The sequence below is a fragment of the Lupinus angustifolius genome, chromosome LG13 (assembly GCF_001865875.1).
Source record: "Lupinus angustifolius cultivar Tanjil chromosome LG13, LupAngTanjil_v1.0, whole genome shotgun sequence".
In the NCBI taxonomy this organism is placed as follows: domain Eukaryota; kingdom Viridiplantae; phylum Streptophyta; class Magnoliopsida; order Fabales; family Fabaceae; genus Lupinus; species Lupinus angustifolius.
In genome coordinates, this window is record NC_032021.1 from 10,045,943 (window position 1) to 10,059,972 (window position 14,030).

The following is a 14,030-nucleotide window of genomic DNA, read 5'->3' on the forward strand; positions in this document are numbered from 1 at the left end:
AGATATCCTCATCGAGAGGAATTGGCAGCAACGCATTACCATCGATTGCAATGTCAATCCAGACCTTCAAATGATGGCGTGGGATACGTGCATTATGCAGCATAACATCAGCCAACTTGTGCACTTTCCCAACACCCACTACTCGGCTAGTTGGGGTATCCAGGAAAAGTTTGCAAGAACTGATTCCCTATATGTAAGTTAAAACATATAATTAGTTAACGACTAAATTAAAATAAGTTAACTAAATTACCTCAAGAATGGGAATCATAATGAGAATGTTGTAAGGTGTAGGTGTAGTGTAACTCTCATTGACGGTTGAAGGAACAATATCAGCATTACTAGCTAGTCGTTGCTACTCAGCTTTCTTCGCCTTCATTGATTTCTCAAATTCGTTGAACAGTTGCATGAGGCCATCTAGTTCATTTTGAACCTGGCTCATTTGGGCTTTGGTTTCACGCTTTGGATGAGGTACAAATATTCGTTGGCTAACCCCAAATCCTGCACCTCGGATATGGCTAGGGTAGATAGAAAGTCCTAGTGCCTTGTCAAGTATTATGCGACTATCCGGATTTGCCTCCTTTTCTTTTAGGGCAACTTGACAAATCAAAAAAATATAATGTTAATTAATCACATTTTAATAAATAAAGTAAGGAAATTAAGTATAATTAAAAAATATGAGCACTTACAACACGTCTTGCCGCTTCTTAAACTTCCTCATTGTCGATGACACCATCCTTATTCTTACGGACACCCACCCATAGAACATCGAGTTCTACTCCATGTGGAGTCATAGGTGTATCGCTTTTGATCTCCAACTAACAAAACATAACCAATAATAATGTAATTAGTTATATATGCATACAAAACATAACCAATAATGTACGAATTAACAATACTTACAATTCTTTCCTCGATTCCTCTATACCCCGCTCGAGAAGCTCGATAGGGATATAAAGGCTTGGATGCCCCCTTGCGGTTTTCATTACTTAATTTCTGAAACAATAAACAACATTAATATCAACAATCATATACAAAAGCATATATACAAAAGTCAATACAAAGAATATGATTTTACCAAGAAAGACTCATCTTGTGTGCGTATGGTGACAAAAGTCTTCCAANNNCAATCCTCTTCATCAATGATATTTGCATATTTAGTTGGAGGTTTTAGGTTGACATTGCCATCAGCATCTCTGAGTAATTTTTCGACATCATTTCGGAATTGTCGGAGAGCCTTGCCAGCCGATTTAAGGATATAATTCTTATGCTCCTCACCAACATCAAAAGTTGCCTGAAATAAAAACACATATACATTATATATTGCATGCAAACAAATGCATATACGTACATTGCATGAAAACGTAACACATACGTACATTGCACGAGAACAAAAAAACACAAAAACTGAAAAAATAAACTTACTGTTATTTTATTACAAATACGCTCTTTCACGGCATTCCCTGCATCACTCCATCTATTGAAGGTTAGCTTCACATTCTGCCTAAAAACAACACCAATGTAGCTTACCAATGCGTTGCCACCCTTCGAGTTTAATGGTTGGCCTTTAGAGTTCCATTGAACTTCTATCTTCACATCCTTACTTCTTGACCGAATGACATTCTTCATGGAAGTCATTCCATGTGGAGGTCGTTTTTGAGCAATGATTTGCTTGTCTTGTGGAGTCGGTGAAGCTTCTTCACCACTGTGAGATACATGATCGCCACTTTGGGAAGCCATTGATGAAGTTTTTTCAGTTTATGAGAGTATGAGGGTTTGTTGAGAGTGTGATGAGTTCTTTTCGAGTAAGTTTGAGAGCATAGATAAAACGATTCATGTTTTAGATATTTAAATTGTAGTAACCATTTCACATCACATATTAATGATAGCGCTATTGTATTGACCTCTTCAACAGTGCATATTAACGGTAGTGTTGTTGTATTGACATCTTCAACAGTGCATATTAACGATTACGTTGTTGTTGTGTATCCAACTGTACACTACTCATTTTATGAACACGACCTCTTCCATGGCGCATATTTAACGTAGCGTTGTTGTATCAACAACTTCAACAGCCCATATTAAGGATTACGTTGTTGTTGCGTATCTAGCTGTTTACTACTTATTTTCATTAACACATCAATAGCGCTACCGAGATGTAACGTTGTTGAATAGAATCTAATTGACAGTGCTATCTGAATTATGTGTTGTTGAATAGAATCTAATTGACAGTGCAGTTGTAATTATGTGATGTTAAACTGAACTTATTTTCCAAATTAACAGTGTATTTGTAGTTATACAACATGAATTTACGTAAATTAACATGAAGTTATCATGGAGTAGATTATTACTATATAATTGTGTTTATTAATATGAAACTGGACAAAATATTAAACATTACATTTTGTTAATTTTTTTTTGTATTTATTAAGTGTTGCTAATTTGTTTATTATGTTTATTAATAAGGAACAGTGCGAAAATATTAAAGAGAATAACCATCCAAATAATTAACAAAAAATAGAAATTAACATCCAAAATAATTGTTTTATTATTCAATTTCAGAGAGGCAAAATACATTATAATAAACTAAATAATTTGGTACATGCGAATATAATGGACTAAATAATTTGGTAGAAGAGGAAATAATATTGTCAACAATTTTTTCTTCGACTCCTCTACACAAATCTTGTATAACAGTTCATTGATTTCCTTTTAAAATTTGGGTCATTTTGCCATGAAGGAAATCAATGAACTTAATGTCATCCATTAGGTCATGTTCTTGGCCTTTAAGCAAAGAAAAAGTAAGATGTTCCATGAATTGACCTAAAAATCATTTTTCTGGTGCGGTAGCCGCTTAGCCTACTTGGTTCCCCGCTCAGCTGTCTGTTTCAGCAGCTTAGCTGACCTGGTTCCCCGCTAAGCTTCCTATTTCAGCTGCTTAGCTGACTAGTTCCACGCGAAGCTGCCTGTTTCAGCAGCTTAGCTGACCTGGCCTAGTGCTTGGTGCTGGTTGACCTGGCCTGGTGCTTGGTGCCTGGCTGACCTGGCCTAGTGCTTGATTTCTTTATGGTGAAGCAACTTTTTTTCCTTTGGTTTCTTACTTGATTTTTGTTGGTTGTTTGGCACTTTTGGGCTGTTTTCTTTAAGTTAAGGTAATCATTTGATTTTTTCAAGTTGCTTGGCCTACCTTAACATAGGTTTCTTCAAGACGAAGTAGGCTACCTATCTTCAAGGCTAAGTAACCAAATTAAGCACATAGCATGTCATGCTTTAACTTGATTACTTTTAGCAATTCATTTTGAGCTTTTGTCTTGAATTTTGGCTTGAATTCTTATCCATCTTTGAATTTATTCTTTAATATTCAATTTCCTACAAAACTCAAAGAAAACTTGGACAAGAATTAATAAAGAACCAATTTATTTAATCATGCAAAATTCACCTAAAAAGTGTTAATTTAAGTTGGTTTTCTACAATTTGCATAGGATAAGTGCCATAAAATGATGGTGAAAAGTGTATACTTTTGGCACTTATCACTACTCCACCATTAATTTCTCGGACGCTTAAAAAGTGTTAAAACATCAACACTGCATAATTAAGCAAGTGCGATTCCTATGTCATCTTCAACAACGCTTCCTTAAATATGCGTTGTTGCATATATATTCACATCAATAGCGCTTTCTATCAAATGTGATGTTAAAAATAAATCATTCAAGTCAGCGCTAACGTTACTGATGTTCAACAGTGCATTGTCAATAATGCACTGTTGAAGTTACACAAATTGACAGCGTCTGCTTTATTATGCGCTATTGATGTTCTTCCGCCTCATTTTCAACAGCGTCGTTCAAAATTTTGCTGTTGAATAACCGTTGTTTATTACGATATCTGACGTAGTGTACATACCTACAATAGCAACATGTACTAGAGAATATGATCCAAGTTAACTTAAAAAATTCTATATTATGAGTCATTGGTATTTTGGCTTTATTATCAAGAGCATGATCACATCTAATATATCTCCATAATCACTTTAAAGTTTCATTTTCCAATTTAATATAATTTGTCTTTCAGACACAACATATTAAAGTCCAAACATAACTTATTATTAAATTCATCTTCTATAATATCCAAAATTTTCATAACTATAGCCAATGTACAGGATGGGGAAATCACAAGCAGATGAGAAGATTCTCAACTATTATGATATTATGCTCAACCAATATGATATAGACATCGAATTATTGAGTTATATTTCACTTATCTTTCTTCACCTCATCATTCTCATGACATATTTATGGTTCTACCATCCATTGCACTTTGGATAATAAAATGTCTCATCATTGAGATTCTAAAAAAAATCATATAGCTTATTCAATTGTCTAATAAAAAACTGATTATATTAATGACAAGGATGATGATAATTAATACAACAGAAGGTAGATTACATTAGAGACAACTTTTATTTTGAAAAATTAAGACTTAAATAATCCTAAATTATTTCCATTGTTATCAATTAAAATATTATTTTAGTTGTTATAATCCTAAATAATAATGTCTTCTTTATTTTGAAAAAAATATAAGCATTTAATTAAAATGTTTTCATTTCCATTTCCATTTATTACTATTTTCATAAATTTTCATTACTATCTAATAAAATATTTTAGCAGTTTTAATTTTAAGTAATTAAAGTCCCTTTTATTTTAAAATAATGAAATATTTAATTAAATCGTTCATATTTCCATGGTCATTTATTACTTACATTTTATTTATATATATTAATAAATTATTAATTTCAAAGTTGTCATGTCGCCTTTATTTTGAAAAAATTAAGTAATTAATTCTAACATTACCTTTCATATAATTTTTATAAAAAATAGGAAATAATAAACCAATTATATTAACGATTAATAAGAAATAATATACTAGAAAAAAAAAATGATAAACCAATTACATTTAGAAATAGTGAGAACTAATATCAGCTAAATAGACAAGTTGTCCATGTGTACACCTATAATTAGTTGGTATAGTATAATCTTAAACAATTAATGTCTCCTTTATTTTGAAAAACATCTAAATATTTAATTATAATGTTCTCATTTCTATTTATTACTATTGTTCATAACTTTGTATTGTTAACTTTAATGTAATATCATAGAAATAAAATAAATAATATTCTAATGAGAAATATAATCCTAGAATTAAAAGAAATAATAAATTAGTTATATTAAAAATAATTAGAAGTAATATCACAAAGAAAAACAAATTCGCTAGGTTTACATATAAATAAAGAGTGAGCAACCTTACTTCTTATAGTATTTATTAGTTAGCCAAATACATAGACTATAGACTATAGAGTGGTTAACATTTTGTTAATACATGATTTTCACATCTTAACTCATTATTTTCATTTGTAAACCTTTTTTTTTTATCAATGTTTGAGTTCACAAATAAGAAATTAAAACATTTATTGCTTTAATTATCCTTTTTGAATTAAAACAATTATTGATTTAAATTATCATTGTTCTAATCTAAAGATTTTCTTTATTGTTTAAATTCTCACCGCAGACTTTTCATTTTCCAAGGTTGATTAAATTTTCAAAGATGACTCATACATTTTAATAATAGTGATACTCACGTATTTCTAAGCTTGTGCCAAAATTATCATGTCTCAAGTGATACATGCTCGATTCCTCTTAAACAATGTATCAGATTTGACTATTTGAGTCTTGTGGATAGAAAAAATATCTGCTAGGAGATGTAGCCCCACATACTTGTGGATGTTCACGGCTCGGACATGATTGCCTCCAGTACGAGGATACATGTGGAAAACCAAAAAATCACCATGTCTCAGTGCAAATGTATGGTTAACATACATGTTATTAACCATATGAATGCACAGGTAACATGTACATTCTAAACTATGTGAATAAACGGGTAACATATATCTTCTTAACCATGTGAATGTGCAACATGTGTGTTCTTAGCTATGTGAATGTATATGTTACGTGTGTTTATAACCATATGAATATATGGGTAACATGTGTGTTCTTAATCATGCGAGTACTCAAATAACGTGTATGTTCTAAAAAAATATTTATTAGATAGGACTATCATAATCAATTACAATATTTTAATGCTTCAACCACTACTGCTAGCTAATGTTATTGTTATCACAATTTTATCCTCATTGATATTAGAATTGTTGCACTACTATACTTTTTACCTACTGTAACGCTTTCATTCTCTTAAAGTATATTTGGCCACAATTTGTAATAATGTTGTCCTATTTATCAATTTTTTATATTTATATAATACAACGTTTTCAAACCGTTCTTGTAGAAGTTTTTAAAAAAAACCATTCTCATTCATATTTTGCCACACTATTTTTAGCATTGGCGTATGAGATTTAGGAAAACTGTTCTCTATTATCTTGTTAATTAATTTATTATTTGCACTATCCCATTCTCTATTACACATTCCCTAACATAACTGAGAAACTATGCTCATCTCCAAATCCTTAACTTCAAAAAACTTCCTCTCCTCATTTCTTAAAACTTCATCTCCACCTTTCACACTCATCTCATCTCTTTCTTAAAACTTCTCTCAATTAGTTTTTCATTAGTTCCCTTATTGTAGCTAATATAGTACTGAATAAAGCCAAGACTAGATTCAAGGGTTTTGGTTATGTCACTTTCGCTACAGAGGAAGAAGCCCGAGAGGCCCAGATAGCTTCACACTAACTTCATAAAAAGGTCAGAATCTGATAACTTCATATTAAAATCGTAATGGTTAATTCTATTTACAAATAATATAACTATCTACTAAACACATAAGTAAGAAACATAACAAATAATAAACAAGAAATAGTTTCTGATAAAATAACTCGTTTTTAAAAAAAACCATAAACAATTATATGGCGAGGATATAAATTAACTTATTTAAAAAGATTAACTTATAATAATTTCAAACACACACATTTATTATAAATGAAAGCAGTAAAGAGAGTAAGGAATGGAGGAATCAATTCAATTATTTTATCATGCTTCACTCTCAATAACTTCTTTCGGTCCTTTCTTCCATAAAGATTTTCTATTATTTTTCAAATAGTACAAGTATTTCAAAACCTTTTAATGCAAGAAATTTTTCTATAGCAAGCCACTTCGACCTCTAAATAACCAAATATTCTTCCACTTATCAAGCATTTTGAGGCTCTAAAATTATCTAAATATTCTTTTACTATCAAGCATCACAACTCTCTAAACTCTCAAATACAGATTTTCTAGTTGATATTATACAACTCACTAGGTGAGAATACTAAGATATAAGATCAATCAACTATAAAATCACTAAGAAAATATCGTAAGTTCTATAAAGTAAACTGTCAATATTTTATCTCTTTGTATGCTTAACTTGCATTTATGCAAGAGATAAACAATGTAGGCTTAAGCTTTCATTATATACAATTAGAATTTCAATGCTCTATACAGAATAATTCTTTCATTATTTATAGATTTTCATCTTTTATCTCTTCTTGTGTGCTAGACATGACTTTTACCATCTTGTCTCCTTTTACACAAACTTCAACGACTTCAATGTAGTTCCAAACAATCTTCAAAAGGTATCCGTTTAAAGTTGGTTTTCAATGCAATTATAGTTCCATTTTGTCTTGATACCGACAAGAACGTGATGCTCAAATTTGTTGGGTTTTGAATCATGTTTACGTATTCAATAAATGTGTTGGATACTCTGTATCGTAATTCTTCTTGAGCTATCTAAGTCTTTCTCTTTGTTTAACTTCATACTTAAGTAACAACTTTATGCGTTGTTTAGATATTTTCTGATTAGTCTGATGCATATATAGATTTGTCTTCTTAGTTCTACAAGGAGGTTAAAGAACACAACAATTGCCATGGGAATTGGATACGTAATTCTCAAGAAAGAGATATCATATAAAATAATAAATCATATTTTTGCATTGCAGGTTTTGAGCTACTTTTGCATAAATCAATAGGCTTGAAGCTTTGTCTATAACAAGAAAAAAATCTTAGTTTATTACTACTGATATTGGCTTTCCTTGACTAAACAATATAATTAAGAGATACTTATTCTGCTAATTCCTAACAGCTAGGAAAAAGCAAGCTCTTAAAAAATGAAACATAATTATATTCCCTTGGCACTTTTCATAAATAAATGATGACGATGTTGTTTCACTTTTTGTCCATCCCAAGTGTGTGCTTCACAGTATCCACAGCACCTTGAGCCATGGTCTTCACTTGCTCGCCGGTCTGCAATAAAAATACATTGACTTGACAATGAAATTTGATATAACCGCAATTATAAATCATAAATCCTCTCCAATATGGAGCTTAAATCCTCTCCAATATTGGAGTCTAGTTCCAAAATGTGACCCAAAATATGGATTTCATGATTTATAAATATTTTTATTTAAAAATAATGTAAAATTTAAACTGTTAAATTTTTTGAAAGACATATGCCACCAACTATATGAAATACTGTACTAGATCCTCCAACTATACTAGAGAGGATATGGACCTAATTGGAACCAGACCCACAATTTAGAGCACCAATGACACTTTAAAATTCAACAAAAAGAATGCTCCAACTCCAATATATTGTGAATCGTAATGAGAATTAGAAACCTGTTGGAGAAAACCAGCAGCTTCGTCCTTATTTTGTTGAGCAGTGTCTCCTGTTGTGTTAGCAGCTGCATGAGCCCTGTCTGCAGCTGCATAAGCTGTCTCCTTCGCGGATTGCATAGAATCCTCAGTCCTTGCCTAACCATAATCAAATATTATTAACTACTTAACATCTTAAAATTTCAAAGACAAATGTTAATAGCAAAATAATTCCAAATTCACATGGAAAATTTGTGTTTACCTGAGCCTGGCCTGCATTGAAGTTTTGTTGGTTCATGATTGTTGGGTTAATTTGTAAAGAATACAAGAACAATAGATATAAGTTTGTTGATGCTATTGCAGGGTCTAATTGATTTTGTTTAGAAAGGTATATATAGTATTTTTGTTGGCATAGGAATGTGAGAGATGCATAGAGGTAGGATCATTCCTTTTAATTAACGCATATTTCTCCTTTGGAAATGGACTTCGGAGGAGAATTATGCTAGCCTTTGACAGTTTTATTTGAGTGAATTGCGCATCTCCGAGTTTTATTTACTGATTAATTATAATTGTTATTAATCAATCAATATATGTGAACGTCATAAAAAGTAAAAATGGACAAAGAAAGGAAGAAAAAGAAAAAAAGAAAAAAAAGAAAGAAAATAAGAGCAAAATTAGGAGAGAAAGTGAGGTCACCTAGGTTTGGTTTGTCTAAAGTCAAACCAGTTATTTTTTTGGTTAAATTAGTCTGTATCAGATTTCATAAAACATGTTAAAAAATCTAATTTGACCCATATTTAAATTTTTTTGAAACCATTTTTTAATTTTTGGGAGACAAAATTGGTAAGATAAAAAAATATGAGTGACTTATATTTATTCTAACTTTATTTAAATAATTGCTTAGTCTCAATTTTTATATTGCAGGGAGGGATTGGTATCAAGTATCAAACACAAATAAAATGAAAATTGTTTCTTTTAAATAAAGGATTTAAAATATATATACTGATAGTATAAATGTTTTTTATACTGTTGGTAAATTATTCATCATTGATTTGTTAACCAGCATTGACTCTCAAATAAAAGTAATACAAATCAATGAATGATCATATGCTGGAATTGTACAAAACTTTACATGGTTTGTGGGAGGGGCAATTGATTTACTAACACATTCTCTACATTGTAGTCAACTTGCGAATTAATAATTTGGTTGTAGATCGTGTCTTATTCATATTGTAAGTTTTTCCATGTTATGATGACGACTTCAAAAACCGAGTTTAGGTCCTCTATAGTATTAGAATATGTAGAGAATTTTTCTATTGAAAAATAACTCTAATTCATATATGTTAAAACTTGATTTGTGTCATATGTTATTATTTTCATTTAGCAGTGAACTCTCTACTACCGAAGAATCTGAATTCCCAAAAACTGTATCACGACAAATCCCCGATTTGGAATCTCAGTCAAGACAGACAGAGACAAAAAAGCCCTTTCGTGAACGAGGATCCTCCATCCAACATCTGTGTCGCGCCAGTGTTATTGTCTTTTTACATTAGCAATGTGCAATTTCACCATACGTGGAGTTTTGTTTTATCATTTGTCTACCTGGTCTCCAAGAACGTTATTAAGACATGTTTTTTCTTCTTCTAATACATTCTCTAATTCTTTCCTCTACAACTGATATTGTTTTTTTCTTATATGTGTGAAAGAACTTTCCCCATGGTATAGCAAGAAGAGGAAGGAAGAAGAAGAAACAGTGAACAAATGGAAAAGAAAATCAAGGGAAGAAGAGAAACTTGAACTTTATTGAATGATGCCTTGATTATTGATTAGTTGAGTTTACAAACTTAAGTCTACTCTATATTTATACAAGAAGAACTATCAACATAAAAATAACAGACTTACTTAAAAAGGAAATAAAACTAATAACAGAATTTCAAAAATATGTCAAAAGAGGAAAGTTTCCTAAATCAATCATTTTCAATCCACTCTTCAATTGGTTGAATCTTTGGGCTCTTTGGGCTGGTAGAATCTTCATTCTTCACAGACCCCCTCAAACTAGGCGCATGAATATCAATGATGCCGAGTTTGGTAAGATTCTTGAGGAATGGAGATGGAGATAATGATTTAGTAAAGATGTCAGCCAATTGAAGAGAAGTGTGGATGGGAAGAAGATGTATTGTGTTGTTAAGGACTCTTTCTCTAACAACATGGCAATCCACATCAATGTGCTTTGTTCTTTCATGAAAAATAGGATTTGCAGCTATGTGTAAGGCTGAGTTATTGTCACAAAAGATGCTAACAGGTCTGGAATGAGTTATGCCAAGATCTCTAAAGAGGAATAATAATCATTGAGCTTCACAAGCAGCCATGGCAACTGCTCTGTATTCAGCTTCTGAGGAAGATCGTGAAACAGTGTTCTATTTCTTGCTCTTCCAAGAAACCAAAGCATTGCCTAAAAAGAAGCACCAACCAGTAATTGATCTCCTTGTGTCAATGCATTTGGCCCAATCTGAATCAGAGTAACCTCGTATGGTTGTTGTGTTATTTGAAGAGAAGAAAATGCCTTGTCCTGGTGTGCTCTTTAGATATCTAAGCACTCTAGTAGCAGCTTTGTAATGAAGATTAGTAGGTGAATCAAGAAATTGACTAAATGAACTAACAGCAAAAGATATATCCGGTCTAGTGTGAGTCAAGTATAGCAATTTTCCTAATAATCTTCTATAACTGGTTATATCTTTGAGTGGTGTACCTGATTTAGAATGAAGGTTGGAGTTGTATTCCATGGGTGTACTTGCAGGTTTGGAACCTAGTAGACCAGTTTGTTCTAATAAGTCTAGAATATACTTCCTTTGATAGAGGGCAATACCTTGGTTAGATCTAGCAACTTCCATGCCAAGGAAAAACTTCAAACTGCCAAGATCCTTAATGTTGAAAGTGTTGTGTAAGATGGATTTGGTTTCAATTATTTCTTGCAAGTTGTTTCCTGTTACAATTAAATCATCAACATAAACTAAAATTGTAGTAAAATTATCTTTGATGCCTTTGGTAAAGAGAGAGTGGTCAGAGAAAGATTTCACATAACCAAGTTTTAGGAGAGTAGTGGTGAGCTTCTCATGCCATTGTCTGCTGGCTTGCTTCAAGCCATAAATGGATTTCTGCAGTTTGCATACCAGGCTTGGATCAGGGACAATGAGACCTGGTGGAGTCTTCATGTACACAATCTCCTTTAAGTCACCATGTAAGAAAGTTGTATTGATGTCAAGCTGATGCAAATGCCACTTATGCATAGCTGCCAAACAAAGGAGCACCCTAATTGTTGTCATTTTGACTACTGGACTAAAGGTGTCTTTGTAGTCAATACCCTCAGTTTGATTGAATCCCTTTGCCACAAGCCTAGCCTTGAATCTCTCTATAGATCCATCAGTATGATGTTTGATTTTGAAAACCCATTTGCACCATATTGCCCTTTCAGATGAGACAAGGTCCAAGTGCTGTTCTTATTTAAGGCTTCAAGTTCACTGTGAATGGCTTCTCTCCAAGCAGGGTGTTTAATAGCGTCAGTGAAAGAGGTGGGTGTTTGGTCAATGGATATGGATAGAGAGAATTTCTTATGACTTATAGACAGGTTGTGGTAGCTAAGATTTTTATTTATAGGATGCCTACTATTTGTCTTGATAGGATTAGACTTGCTTAATAGGCTACAATGATAGTCTTTCAAATAGCTAGGAGGTCCTCTAATTCTCTGAGGTTTTGTAGGTTGTTGAGAGTCTTCACTGATATGTTGATCTAAAGATGTAACAGGTTGGAGAGGGTTAGGATATTGATGTTGATTAGGAGGATCTAATTGTATCTCAGCTTGAGGTAAGGGCACTATGATGTCTTGGTTCTGTTGTGGGTAAGTGGTGTCATCCGTTGGTGTAGGGTCCTTATGTGGTGCATAACTTGATGCAGGGCTAGAAAAAATATCTATCTGGTGCCTAGACTCATTAGCACTACTGTCTTAGTCTTTAAAACGGTAAATATGTTCATAAAAGGCAGTATTTCTACTTATGAAGATTTCATTAGTGTTGATGTCAAGCAGAATGAATCCTTTGGTCCCTTGCTTGAATCCTAAGAAGACACATTTTCTGGATCTTGAGTCAAACTTTTTCCTGTGGTTAACCAAAGTGGAAGCAAAACAAAGACTACCAAAAGTCTTCAAGTTAGAAATATCAGGTAGAATACTATGCAATATTTCATAAGGGAACTTATTGTTAAGATAGAGACTTGGCTGTCTATTTATTAGATGCACACCATATGCAATAGCAAAATTCCAAAAGCATATAGGAATATTAGATTGAAAAACTAAAGATCTAGCAACGCCAAGAATATGTTGGTGTTTTCTCTCAACAATACCATTTTGTTGAGGTGTTTCAACACATGTTGTTTGGTGTTTAATATCCTTTTCAAGATAAAATTCTTTTAATATGAATTCTTCTCCATTATCAGTCCTAACAGCCTTAATTTTTTATCCAAACTGAGTTTCAGCATAAGGTACAAACCCTTTAACTAACAAAGTTGTTTCACCTTTCTGTTTCATAAAAAAAATCCAAGTGAATCTTGATTTATCATCTACTATGGTTAAAAAATATTTGTTACCAAAGGTGGATGGTGTAGAGATTGATCCCCAAATATCTATGTGAACAAGATCAAAACACTTATCAGAACTAGTTATGCATCAACACTAGTTATGCTAGAATTGTAAGGCAATCTCTTTTGTTTAGCTAAATGGCAAACTTCACAGGGATCATTAGTCTTATTACACTTGATAATAGGAAAAACAGATTGCATAATTTGCATTTTTCTATGAGATAGATGGCCTAATCTACTATGCCACAAATTTCCATCATTGTAAGAAGTAAAAAGGTTCACATTGTGAGCTTTAGCAATGTGTTTGCTGAAAACAGTAAGAACATATAATCATTTCCTTACCTCAGCTGCACCAATCATCTTCAAGGAGTGTTGTTCCTGAATTTCACAATGATTGTTTGAAAAAATCAAGGTGCAGCCTAAAGACTTGACAAGTCTAGAAACATATATTAAATTAAAGTTGAAACTAGGAACATATAAGACATCTGAAATGTACAAAATGTCTGAGAAAATTATGGTCCCTGAGTAATTAGCTGCTACTTTGTTACCATTAGGTAATGATATGGTAAGAGGATTGATCCTCTTGAAATCGTGAAAGGCAGCAAGGGTGCAACAGACATGATCTGTTGCACCTGTGTCTAGAATCCATGTGATGGATTTGTGCATATTGTCAAGATTGATATTACCTGAGGAGCCTGCTATTGAATTTGAAGTCATACTGACTTGATTAGTTGTATGGATGGTTTGATTCATTGACTCTTGAATCATTGC

The 14,030-nt window shown here is 32.3% G+C and overlaps 1 protein-coding gene across 1 annotated transcript; it reads right to left on the reverse strand.

The window, feature by feature from the left end:
- On the reverse strand, positions 8,025-9,011 carry LOC109325050 (late embryogenesis abundant protein 1-like). The gene is made up of 3 exons (XM_019557194.1): positions 8,893-9,011; positions 8,655-8,789; positions 8,025-8,279 (listed from the first exon to the last, which is right to left on the reverse strand). The coding sequence occupies exons 1-3, from the start codon at positions 8,926-8,928 to the stop codon at positions 8,202-8,204; spliced, it is 249 nt and encodes an 82-aa protein (XP_019412739.1). The 5' UTR covers positions 8,929-9,011; the 3' UTR covers positions 8,025-8,201.

Excerpts from the sequence above, each read along its gene's own strand:
- LOC109325050 (XM_019557194.1), bottom strand. The coding sequence starts at position 8,928 with ATGAACCAACAAAACTTCAATGCAGGCCAGGCTCAG. Across the intron at positions 8,790-8,892 it reads TCAATGCAGGCCAGGCTCAG|GCAAGGACTGAGGATTCTAT; the intron begins GTAAACACAAAT and ends GATTATGGTTAG. Across the intron at positions 8,280-8,654 it reads CTGCTGGTTTTCTCCAACAG|ACCGGCGAGCAAGTGAAGAC; the intron begins GTTTCTAATTCT and ends TTTTTATTGCAG.